Here is a 12382-nt window from a genome sequence, read left to right as displayed (position 1 = left end):
ATGAATACAAATCAGACTTTGAATGTTTTTGTAATTAGTCAAGAGTTTGGGTTTCTCAGCCACAGAACACTTAACAACAACTGTTAACACAAATTACATAGGGTTATCAAGAGCTAATGACAGTTATGTTACAGGCTGTACAAGCATTAGCAGCTGTAGTAGGAATGTTTCTCGCACATGACTTGCTTTGCCGCACATGCCACATGTGCCCCCATTGGCAAGTTACATACCAGAGGTGCAGAAAAAGGAGACACTTGCAAGAGGTATATTGTAGCAGTTCAGTTGCATATACATCACTATATCTGAAGGTGTGCCAAGCATCCAAAGTAGTCTAACTCCTGTGTTCTTGGTCAATAGAACTACTTACTTAAGTATATGATCACCATTTTGCAGGCAGACGAGACAAATCTGTGGGGCTGTGAACATCATGTGCCCTTGCTAGGAAGGTTTTCAATTGCCCACACTCACAATCAAATCACTCATTGAGTACATTTCGTGTGGTAACAGACTTCAAAGTGGACAATGGTTTTGGAGTATATCCTTTCCATGCTTTTAGGTTTACAGTTCATGAAACAGTGCAAACGATGCAGTCAGAAGGACTCTGTGCTGCCTTAAAGGCTCTCTGTGATACATATGCTTAAATCACCACATCTGGGTTAGGGAAGACAGCGGATTTCGAAGATAATGTTACTCTTAAAGCAAGCATTCTTCAAAGCTCACCCCTGTGTTCTTTTCTGTAAAGGACACCCTCAGAACAGTTATGGGCAGTTTGACTCGTAAAGTCTTGGTAACGCCTATTCACCACAGGCAGTGGGCCGCTCCCTTTGTAACACTACACAAACACAATGGGACCTTGACACTTAGTGATGATTTCCAAGTAAATACAAATTGCCAATGGAAGATTGAGTTAATTTCAGTTACACGCAGAAGACAAAAATATAGAATCAAGAATGGAAAAACCTAGTGAAAAATGTTTGAGTGAGTACTATACACACTGGAACTTACCAACTCCAAAGGTGTCTGAATTGATACCGATAAAATAAAGTACCAAAATGAGAGACTTCGACATAAGTGAAAGAAATGTGATGAAAGAAATGTAGACAGTGGTAGCTCATGGGCATACATTCTGGGCGTTCACAAATTTTTAGGTTCACATAAATTTGAGAGTATGAAATTAATAGTATCTACTGAATAACAGTTACGCTTATCAACAAGTTTATACAACTGCAGCCCCTGCTAACATGCATAACTTATCTGACAAATGAAAGAATTGTTTTTGTGCAATTTAGTTGTTTTGTACAGAATTAAGTACAGTTTAGGTCAATAACAAAATAATGTGTAAGCTTTTGCAACTCTCCATTTGATGTTTTTGTGTAAGTGGGAGTTTTCGTGATATCCATTTTTTTGGGACAAATGTAAAAGATCCCTAACAGATGTATTACTTCATGAATTTACAAGTGAACATTTGACAAGGTGCAGCATAAGAATATCTGATTTTCAGCCCAGAAGTAGTCACGCTTATTTAATTTTGTCACTCACTTGATCAAAGCATCTGTTCTCGGAGACCCTAGTTCTTTTGTGGCTAACTTTTCCTGGTAATTTACTTTTCTGCTCCCAGAATGAGATTTTCACTCTGCAGTGGAGTATGTGCTGATATGAAACTTCTTGGTAGATTAAAGCTGTGTGTAAACTCAAACTCTAGACCTTTGCCTTTCGCACGCAAGTGCTCTACCAAGTGAGCTACCCAAGCACAACTCACAACCCGTCTCACAGCTTTACATTTGTCAGCATTTGAAATAGGTTCAACATAGTTCATGTTTACACTACACACAACAGCCGATTCCCGCACAGTAAACAACGAACTCCAAACACAAAGCACTGTTTGTGGAAACAATTAAACTCAAGTAGTAATGTCTTCCAACATGGTTACTTGACTAGAATACAAATGAGGTGCTGAGATCGACAAGAGCCTAAAGCCCACAGCCATCAACCCCACACTTAAGTGAATATCAGAGAAACCAGTGGTACACCTTTTCCTGAATTTTCATATATACAGTGCAGGCCAACAGCACAGATAAACCTCACTCACAGATTTCAGAAGCATGAATAAATGCTACAATCTCACAATCAACGGTGATGTGCTTTAGGCCTTTGTTTCTCAGCACCTCCAATGGATTACTGTATGATGAATTTTATAACTTAATACTCATTCGGAAACCCATGAAATGGGTTCACTGTCAGTACTACTTTCACATATATTGATTTCCGATCTAATTTTACTACAGTATATAGTGAGTGAATCAGCATATATGAGGAGTGTGCTATCATCTAGTGGGATTAATGTCAAGCAAACAGGGATAAAAGTCTGCTGCAGCATGCTACCACCTGGTGGCACTGACATAAATTTATAGTTGAGTGGCAAGGGCTAGCTGTGCACATCATGAACCATGCACATTTTTTATCAAATCCATATGTATTTGGCCGCAAGCAATTATGTCACGTCAGTTGCGTGCACATTTGAAGGTGGGCTCGCAATCCTGATGCCAAGTTTCACGGAGTCTATTGGAGCAGTATTGTGGTAGATATAAGTGTCTTATGTTTCATATTGCAGCATCTGTGCTACATGTAACAACATTCAAAGAAAAATAACCAATAAATTCACAAGATGTCGAAAGTTAGGGAGCTCTAGTGCTCTTACAGAGCAACCACCAATGCATGTAGATATAAATATCAGCATATGAACGGACAATCTCGTGGAGTTTTCAGCTATGAATTACAGGAATCAAAATAACTGAGGTGCCGAGACACTGATAGGCACAAAAACATAGCTGTGAGGTTTACCAGTCTTGTAAAGGTGAGTTACACATGATTAGTAGGTACTCATCCTGGTATATTAACAACAAGAAATATACTCAGGATATTCTTCAGAAACAGAGCAAGCCAATTTAAGTCCCTAGTCCAAAGCAAAGTCCTGCCCACGCACTATCCAAGTTCAGCCTATGACAAACAGAGTGTACAATATTAACACTTGAACCACTGGCCATGCACTTCACACATCACATCATCATGCCATACTCAAGCCCCAGCCCAGGATCGATCTGGCATTGTCCCGTCAGAGGGCACTTCAGATGACCAGCGCCCTCTGGGTAGTGCCACCATGGTTTTCCATAGTAATGTTGGCCAGTACCACTAAATTCCTCACAGCAGTGACCACCACAGAAGAAGGAAGGTAGTGCCTGTTCTGGAGGAGCCAACCCTGGCAGTTGTGGTGGATCAATACCATAAGTGTCACTCTGAACGACCTGAACAGGATGAGGTGGGATGGCAGTTACATGTGTTGTCACAGGATCAGAAGGTCTTCTGGGGGTGGAGAAACAAGTGAATGCTGACGAGGATGGTGGAGGTGAAGCTGATTTCAGTGACAGTGCTGAAGTTGGCGAGCAGAGGCCACAGCTTACTTCATGGACGCATGGCAGACAGGGATCATCCCACAGATCCAGTCTGGGTAGCATAGAAGTTCATGGGCCCATACTGGAATCCCACCCAGAAGTGAGAAGCCCCAACATCTACATATGCCAGCAGCAAATGGAACATGTCCACAAAGGTGTGGCGATGGGTGGTCATAAGGGTGCTGCATTGGGCTGTGGCCTTCAGTCGGGATGGCCCTGTAATTTGCTAGAAAACCTCAGAGGGCATTAGGTGCAGTGTCAGACATCATTTCTTCACAGATGATGACCACAACATAGTAATTCGTTGATGCAACTCTACTGGTCTAAGGTTCGAACCCCAAATATGTCAAGGATAGTTATGTGAAAGAACACATTTGCAAGATGCATGTAGGTCCTTTTTCTGCCAACCTCTGGAACAAAATCTAGAGATTGTGAAGGTGAGCCTCTAAAATCACATCAGATATCATGGTCATTTCAAAAGGTAAGAGATTATAATGGTGAAGTCTCTATGGTGTATTTAGCACAAGTTGGGTCTGTGATGTTGCATCCATGGAGATTTGAAAATATGATTTTAGGAACTATTTTACTAAATAAAATGCCATGGTGTAATTTTCCAGAGTTCATCCAGGGTCAGTGAGGCACAAATTTCCACTTCCACCTCTTTGTTGATTGTTAACTAAGTCTTTCATTGGCAATTTGTATTTCTCTCATACTTCACAGTTAGCAAATATTGCATGAATTATTATTTTTTTTCTTTCAGTAGTCCGAGTCGTTCCCCAGTTACAGATGATGAAATTGTTCTTATGAACACATTATACAAGGAAAGATTCCCAAAGGTGAGTATTTTTCTCCATTCTGTTTGTACCATTTCATTCAGAAATATTAGTACAATTATCGTCTCTTCTGCTCCACATCCAGGAAACTTCTTTCCTTTAGGCTACTTCTTCATTCTTTTCTGTCATTTTTACACATAATCTGATTCCTTCACACTTAAGACTTTTCAGCACCAGCTCATCCCAAATGGATAGCTGTGGGAGCTGGAATAATTAAGGCAGCATATGAACAACTAGGAAAAGATGAAGTATACATCCTTAGATAACAAGAGGTACTGAATTTAACTGACAAAGGAAGAAAATATAACAATGTGGAAAATAAATTTGGCAAATGGGAATGCAGATGTGTAAAAAAATGTGATTGACATGGAGTGCAAAATCTCAAACCAGGAATGGCTAGAGGGGGAAATGCAAAACTATAGAGCCAGTCATGATTACGAGGAAGATAGATTCAACCTATTGGAAAATTATAGAAACTTTTGGAGAAAGAACAACCATCTGTATGAATATCAAGAGCTCAGACAGCAAGCTGATGCTAAGCAAAGAAGGGAAGGCTGAAATGTGGAAGGGATATGTAGAAGGGCTATACAAAACAAACAGATTTGAAGACTACATTGTGGAAAGAAAATATGAAATTGATGAAGACGAGATGGAAAACTTGATACTGGGAAAAAAATTAGATGGGGCAATGAATGAGCTAAGAGGAAACATGGTGCAAGGAGTAGACATTACATCAAAATTTTTGAGAATCCTGAAAGAACCGACCATTACAAAACTTTTTAATGTGGTATGCAATATATGAGGCAAGCAAAATACCGTAAACTTTCAAGAAGAATGTAGTATAACAGTGCCAAAGACAGTAGATGGAAAAAACTGTGAGTATGTGAATATTGGAACCGTGAGTTTAGTAATATATAGCTGAAGAATAGCAATGTGAGTTATTTGCAAAATAATGGAACGACCGCTAGAAGATGACCTTGGTGAAGATCAGTTTGGACTTCAGAGAAATGTGGAACATGTTAGGCAATACTGATCCTATGATTTATCTTTGAAGATTAGATTAGATTTAGATTAGATTAGTACTTGTTCCATAGATCACGAATACGACACTTCGCCTCCTGCGGGTTCGGGGGTTAGAATAGGCCCGCGGTATTCCTGCCTGTCGTAAGAGGCGACTAAAAGGAGTCTCAAACTTTTCGGCCTTATATGATGGTCCCCTGTTAGGTTTGACCTCCCATCTCTCAAAATTTTCTGAAGAGCGAGCCGATTGGGGAAGAGCGCCTTACTTGGTGCATTGTGTCCATCTTGCGATCAGACCTTTTGCCAGCTTATACACCGTTGAACTGCAGTCCTGTCCGCTCTCCATCTCTTGGGCATGACTCTTTTTCTGCGTGCAGATAACACCTTGCACTATGCAGTGCCTCTTTCTGCACCGACGGCGACCATGGACCACATGTTACCTAACATCCAGCACGGTAGCCAGTCCGTTGTGGTGGGGCCGCCATGTACCCTGTTGGTTGTAGCCCCGACAACACAGGGATCGCTCTACTGATGCCTACGCCGTTAACTCCCCACGTATGCCAAGGAGTAGATGCCTATCCTCCTGGGGTATCGGGACTCCCGGCAACTGCCATCCTGCCAGGTGGCTCTTGCCGTGGCTGGGTGGCGCCCGTGGGGAGGGCCCTTGGTCGGAGTAGGTGGCATCAGGGCGGATGACCCGCAATGAAGCGTGGTACATCGTCTCTCACTGGTGGCCAGCCGCCAGCAGTCTCTAAGCGTTCTCAGGCTCAGTTTAACGCTCAGAAGCACGATCCGAAAACGTTCCCCTCCCTTGCCACACCGTGGGAGGAACGTAAGTCTCAGGATGGCAGTAGCAGTTATTCGCCCCGCTTCTTAGTTTGTACGAGGGTTGATGGGGAGTCTTTTCTCTCCATAAAGCCTCAGTTCTTTGTCGAGCATTTAGAGGACAAGTTTGGGGAGGTGGAGGGCTTGTCAAAAATGCGCTCTGGGTCAGTCCTGATACAAACGGCATCCTCTGCCCAGTCATGACGGTTACTCGCTTGTGACAAGTTGGGGGATGTTGCCGTTACGATAACACCCCATAAGAGTTTAAATATGGTCCAGGGAGTTATTTACCATAGGGATCTTCTTTTGCAGTCTGATGAAGAGCTGCGCTCCAATTTAGAGCGCCGAGGTGTACATTTTGTCCGGTGCGTTCATCGGGGTCCGAAGGAAAATCAGATTGCTACCGGTGCCTTCATCTTGGCCTTCGAAGGGGATACATTACCGGAAAAAGTCAAGGTGATGGTCTACTGATGTGACGTTAAGCCCTATATCCCTCCCCTGATGCGGTGCTTTAAGTGCTGGAAGTTCGGCCATATGTCTTCTCGCTGCACTTCCAGCCTCACATGTCGAGATTGCGGACGCCCATCACATCCCAATACTCCATGTGCCCCGCCTCCCATCTGTGTCAACTGCGGGGAGCACCATTCACCTTGCTCGCCAGACTGCCGAATTTTCCAGAAAGAGCGTAAAATCATGGAATACAAGACCCTGGACCGACTAACCTATACTGAGGCCAAGAGGAAATACGACCGACTCCATCCTGTGAGAATGACATCTTCCTACGCTGCTGCTACAACACCTGTGCTAGCCCCGTCTGTTTCTCCAATTGTGGCCGGATCGACGAGTAGTAAAACTCCTCCTGCCCCCTCACCAGTGGGGGGCTCTACCCACCGGGTTGCTACTGCGCCACCTACCTCAGGAGCAACACCATCCCACCCATCGGGGACGTCCGTCCCCACTTCTAAGCCAGAGATGTGTCCAACTTCTTCGGCTCCTGACGCTCGCAAGGGGTCCCTTGGGTCCCTCCCTTCCCAGGTTTCCGCCAGCGAGAAGCCTGACGACCGACAATGGCGTAAGTGCCTGCAATCAGCTGGTCGTAGGGCTTCACGATCCTCCTCCGTTCCGGAGACTGAATCAGTGAAGCCCTCTCAGCCGGTGCGACCCAAGGAACGGCGTGAGAAACCCAAGAAGAGCTCTCAGCCCAAGGAACTCGCGGTGGCAGCCATCCCACCGCAACCTTCCAGCTCTGCGTCTGAGGATGCGGTGGAGATTCTGGCGTCCGCTGAGGACCTCCATCTCGCCGGTCCATCAGACGCCATGTAAAGCACTATCACAGGTGCTAAATCGGAGGTAGCAGGTGACCCAGCGGTGTAATCTCCCTTCCCAGTCCCGCCAAGCCTTTCTCAGCCATGGACAACACCATCCTCCAGTGGAACTGCAGCGGTTTCTTCCACCATCTAGCTGAGCTCCGCCAACTTATCAGCCTTCACCCTTTCCTCTTCATTGCTCTGCAGGAAACTTGGTTTCCGGCAATGCGAACCCCCGCCCTCCGTGGCTATCGGGGTTATTACAAGAACCGGGCAGCTTATGAAAGGGTGTCTGGTGGCGTCTGCATCTATGTCCTGAACTCTCTTCACAGCGAGTCTGTACCTCTCCACACACCTTTAGAGGCTGTCGCTGTTCGGGTGTGGATGCCACAGGCTGTTACCGTCTGCAGTCCTTACCTTCCACCGGATGGTGATGTCGCGCAGCATGTCCTGGCTGCTCTGATAGCTCAATTGCCTCCACCTTTCCTGTTACTGGGAGACTTTAACGCCCATAACCATCTGTGGGGTGGGTCAGTGGCAACAGGTCGAGGCGCCATCGTTGAGCATTTATTGGCGCAGCTCGATCTCTCGATCTTAAATGATGGTGCCTTCACACACTTCAGTGTGGCGCATGGCACATACTCCGCCATTGACCTTTCCATCTGTAGCTCTAGCCTCTTACCGTCTGTCCAATGGAGATTACATGATGACCTGTGTGGTAGTGACCACTTTCTGATCTTTCTGTCACTGCCACAGCGTCAGTCTTCTGGGCGCCCTAGCAGATGGGCTATGAATCAGGCTGACTGGGACGTGTTCTCCTCCACTGCCGCTATTGAGCCTCTCTCTAATGATGCCATTGATGCAGTGGTTCAATCGGTCTCCACCGGCATCGTTACTGCCGCCGAATCTGCCATTCCCTGTTCTTCTGGGTCCCCTCGCCGGCGGACTGTGCCTTGGTGGTCGCCTGAGATCGCTGAAGCGATTAAAGCTCGCCGGCGGGCGCTCCAGCGTCACAAGCGACATCCCTCAATCTACCACCTTATCGCCTTCAAACGGCTGCGTGCGCGAGCCCGCTGCATTATCCGTCAACGCAAGCAGGAGTGCTGGGAGCGGTATGTGTCCACCATTGGCCTCCGTGTCACTCCATCGCAGGTCTGGACCAAGATTTGCCGCCTCTATGGCTATCAGACCCCTGTCAGTGTCCCTGTGCTCTGACTGAATGGAGCAGTTTGTACTGACTCTGATGTCATTGCAAACTGCTTGGCAGAGCACTTTGCTATGAATTCCGCTTCTGCCAACTACCCCTTGGGCTTCCGCTCCATTAAGGAGCGGATAGAATGTCGGAGTCTTTCTTTTCGCACTCACCATCCTGAATTGTACAATGTTCCATTCAGTGAGTGGGAATTTCGAAGTGCCCTCGCCGCTTGTCCTGATACCGCTCCTGGGCCAGATAGCATCCACTCTCAGATGCTGAAACACCTTTCAGTGGACTGCCAGCGATGCCTCCTCGATCTTTACAACCGCATTTGGGTCGAGGGTGAGTTTCCGTCGCAATGGCGGGAAAGTCTTGTTGTCCCCATTCTGAAACCAGGGAAGAACCCTTTGGAGGTGGACAGCTACCGTCCTATTAGCCTCACCAACGTTCTTTGCAAGTTGCTTGAACAGACGGTGAGCCGGTGCTTGAACTGGGTACTGGAGTCTCGAGGCCTTCTGGCTCCGTCTCAGGGTGGGTTCTGTAAAGGCCGCTCCGCCACCGACAATCTGGTGAGCCTGGAGTCGGTCATCCGTACTGCCTTTGCCCGCTGTCAGCATCTGGTTGCTGTCTTTTTCGACATGCGGAAGGCGTATGATACGACATGGCGTCATCACATCCTTTCTACACTTCATGGATGGGGTCTTCGGGGCCCTCTGCTGATCTTTATCCGCAATTTTCTGTCGTATCGTACCTTCCGCGTGCACGACGCGGCGTCATATAGTTCCTCCCAAGTCCAGGAGAACGGTGTGCCACAGGGTTCTGTTCTTAGTGTGTGTCTGTTTTTAATAGCTATTAACGGGCTCGCTGCGGCCGTGGGAAATACTGTCTCCGCTTCCCTGTATGCTGACGACTTCTGCCTTTACTACAGCTCTATTGGCATTGCAGCTGCTGAACGTCAGCTACAGGACGCAATCCGCAAGGCGCAGTCTTGGGCTGTAGCGTATGGTTTTCAGTTTTCCGCAGCCAAGACCTGTGTTATGCATTTCTGCCGGCGACGCACTGTTCACCCGGAGCCGCGGCTTTATCTTGACGGCGAGCTTCTTAAAGTGGTGGAGTCACATAGGTTTTTGGGGATGGTTTTTGATGACCGGTTGACTTGGCTGCCTCATATTCAGCAGCTTAAACAGGCGTGTTGGCGGCATCTAAATGCTATGCGGTGCCTGAGCCACACCAGGTGGGGCGCCGACCGATCTACTCTCCTACGGCTTTACCAGGCGTTAATCCAGTCCCGTCTGGACTACGGGAGTCTGGCTTATGGCTCAGCATCCCCATCTGCATTGCGGGTGCTGGACCCAATCCTCCACAGCGGGATACGCCTTGCGACTGGTGCCTTCCGAACCAGCCCTGTGGACAGCATACTTGTGGAGGCAGGTGTCCCTCCACTGTGGATACGACGCCAACAATTACTGGCTGCTTATGCTGCCCATGTTTTTAGCTTGCCCGGGCATCCAAATTATCGTGTCCTCTTCCCGCAGTCAGTCGTTCATCTGCCACAACTTCGGCCCCGGTTGGGTTGTCCGATCGCCGTACGTGTCTAACAGCTTCTTTCCTGGCTTGGGTGTTTCTCTGTTACACCTCCTTTCCGAGCCCCTCTGCGTACACCCCCGTGGTGTGTGCCTTGCCCTTGCCTTCGGCTCGACTTGGCACAGGGCCCGAAGGACTCAGTCCCTCCGGAGGCCTTCCGACGCCGCTTTTATTTCATCCTGGCCACGTATCAGGGCTCTGGCATTGTCTACACCGACGGTTCGATGGTTGCTGGTCTACTCGGTTATGCACTAACTCTAGGGGACCATTCTGAACAACGTTCATTGCCGGCTGGCTGCAGTGTTTACACTGCTGAGCTGGTCGCCATCTTTCGTGCCCTAGAGTATATCCGCTCCTGCTCAGGTGAGTCCTTCGTTATCTGTAGCGATTCCCTGAGCGGTTTACGAGCTCTCGACCAGTGTTTCCCTCGTTCTCATCTGGTGATGGCTATCCAGGAGTCCCTGCATACTCTCGCCCGTAGCGGCAGGTCTGTGGTCTTTGTTTGGACCCCAGGCCATGTTGGTATACCCGGCAATGAAACTGTTGACCGCCTGGCGAAAGAGGCCACCAGTGCGCCATCTCTGGAGATTGGCCTCCTGGCGGCTGATTTGCGGGCAGTCTTACGCCGCAAAGTTCTCTCGTTTTGGGATGCTGAATGGCGCAGTCTGACCACCCCTAACAAACTCCGTGCTGTCAAGGACACGACGACTGTGTGGCGGTCATCCATGCGAGCCAACCACAGGGACTCAGTTGTCCTTTGTCGGCTCCGCATTGGCCACACCTGACTCACGCACAGTTATTTACTGTGTCATGAGGATCCCCCTCTTTGTCGTTTTGCAATTCCTGACACGCTCTCTGCTCTTTTATCAGATGACTCTGCCATGGTGGACTTGGTTTTGTGTTTTATTTGGGCAGGGGGTTTTTATCCTTTAATCTGAGTGTTTGTTTTTTAGTGTTGATTCTGGCTTTTGGCCTCTGATTTTAAACTGAGTTTTTAAAGTGTTCTTGGTGGTTGGCTTTTCCTCTTTTTCTCTACGGTCGGCCAACCACCGTCACACTGTGTGTTTTAATTTGTTTTGTCTGGTCTCTGTCAGAGTATTTTATGTCCTGTTTCATCTGCTGTCTTTCCTGTTGTTCGTTTTTTATTCTCTTCAGGTGGTTTTAGTTTTTATGGAACAAGGGACTGATGACCATAGTAGTCTGGTCCCTTTAATCCCACAAACCAACCAATACGACACTTCGTAATGATGTGGAATGTGTCAGGTTAATAAAAGGTGTCTATACAAGATATTACATTACACAAAATATTACATGACACTTAACATTTTTAATTTTTTTGTGGGGGTTGGGGGAATTACCCACTTACTATATCCAAAAATTCATCTAATGAGCGGAAGGAGTTGCCATTAAGAAATTCTTCAAATTTCCTTTTAAATGCTATATGGCTATCTGTCAGACTTTTGATGCTATTAGGTAGGATATGTTAAAGAATTGTGAACCCACATTTACGCCATTTGTAGAGAAATCTTTGGACAGTGTTGGCTAGAATACTCGCTTTGAAATTCTTAAGGCAGCTTGTATAATATAAAGGGAGCAGAAGGTTATTTATTTTACAGAAACCAAACTGCAGTTCTGTGAATCGAAGGACATAAAAGGGAGGTAAGAATTGAGAAGATGGCGAGGCAAGGTAGTAGTCTATCCTCCACATTATTCAGTCTGTGCATAGAACAAGCAGAAAAGGAAACCAAGGAGAAAGTTGGGAAGGGAGTTTAAAGTTCAGTGACATTGTAATTTGCCAGAGACAGCGAAGGGCCTGGAAGTTCAGTTGAATAAAATGAACATTCTCTTGAAAAGAGGTTATAAGATGACCAACAACAAAAGTAAGACAAGGGTAATGGAACATAGAGTAAATCAGGTGATATTAAGGAAAAATAGGTTATAAAGCTAGACATTGAAAATGTAACTAGTGATGGAAGGAGTAGAGGGGGCATAAAAAACACTGGCAATAGCAAGAAAGTTTTTCTGAAAAAGAGAAACTTCACATCTAATATAAATGTAATCAGTAGGAAGTGTTTTCTGAATGTGCTTGTCCAGGATGCAGCCTTATACAAAAGTGAAACATGGCTGGTAAACAGTACAGACAAAAAAGCAGTGAAGCTTTTGAAATGT

The 12382-nt window shown here is 46.5% G+C and overlaps 1 protein-coding gene across 4 annotated transcripts in view; it reads left to right on the top strand.

Annotated features, from left to right (window-relative positions):
- LOC126297668 (microtubule-associated serine/threonine-protein kinase 3) overlaps positions 1–12382 on the top strand; it is a 245718-nt gene that overhangs the window by 55625 nt on the left and 177711 nt on the right. For all 4 annotated transcript variants that reach the window (XM_049988765.1, XM_049988768.1, XM_049988766.1 and 1 more), the window contains exon 7: positions 4210–4285. In XM_049988765.1, coding sequence (XP_049844722.1) covers positions 4210–4285 — 76 coding nt within the window. The remainder of the gene's footprint in view (positions 1–4209; positions 4286–12382) is intronic.

Source organism: Schistocerca gregaria, chromosome X (genome assembly GCF_023897955.1).
Source record: "Schistocerca gregaria isolate iqSchGreg1 chromosome X, iqSchGreg1.2, whole genome shotgun sequence".
In the NCBI taxonomy this organism is placed as follows: Eukaryota; Metazoa; Arthropoda; class Insecta; order Orthoptera; family Acrididae; genus Schistocerca; species Schistocerca gregaria.
This window is presented reverse-complemented; position numbering and strand designations above follow the sequence as displayed.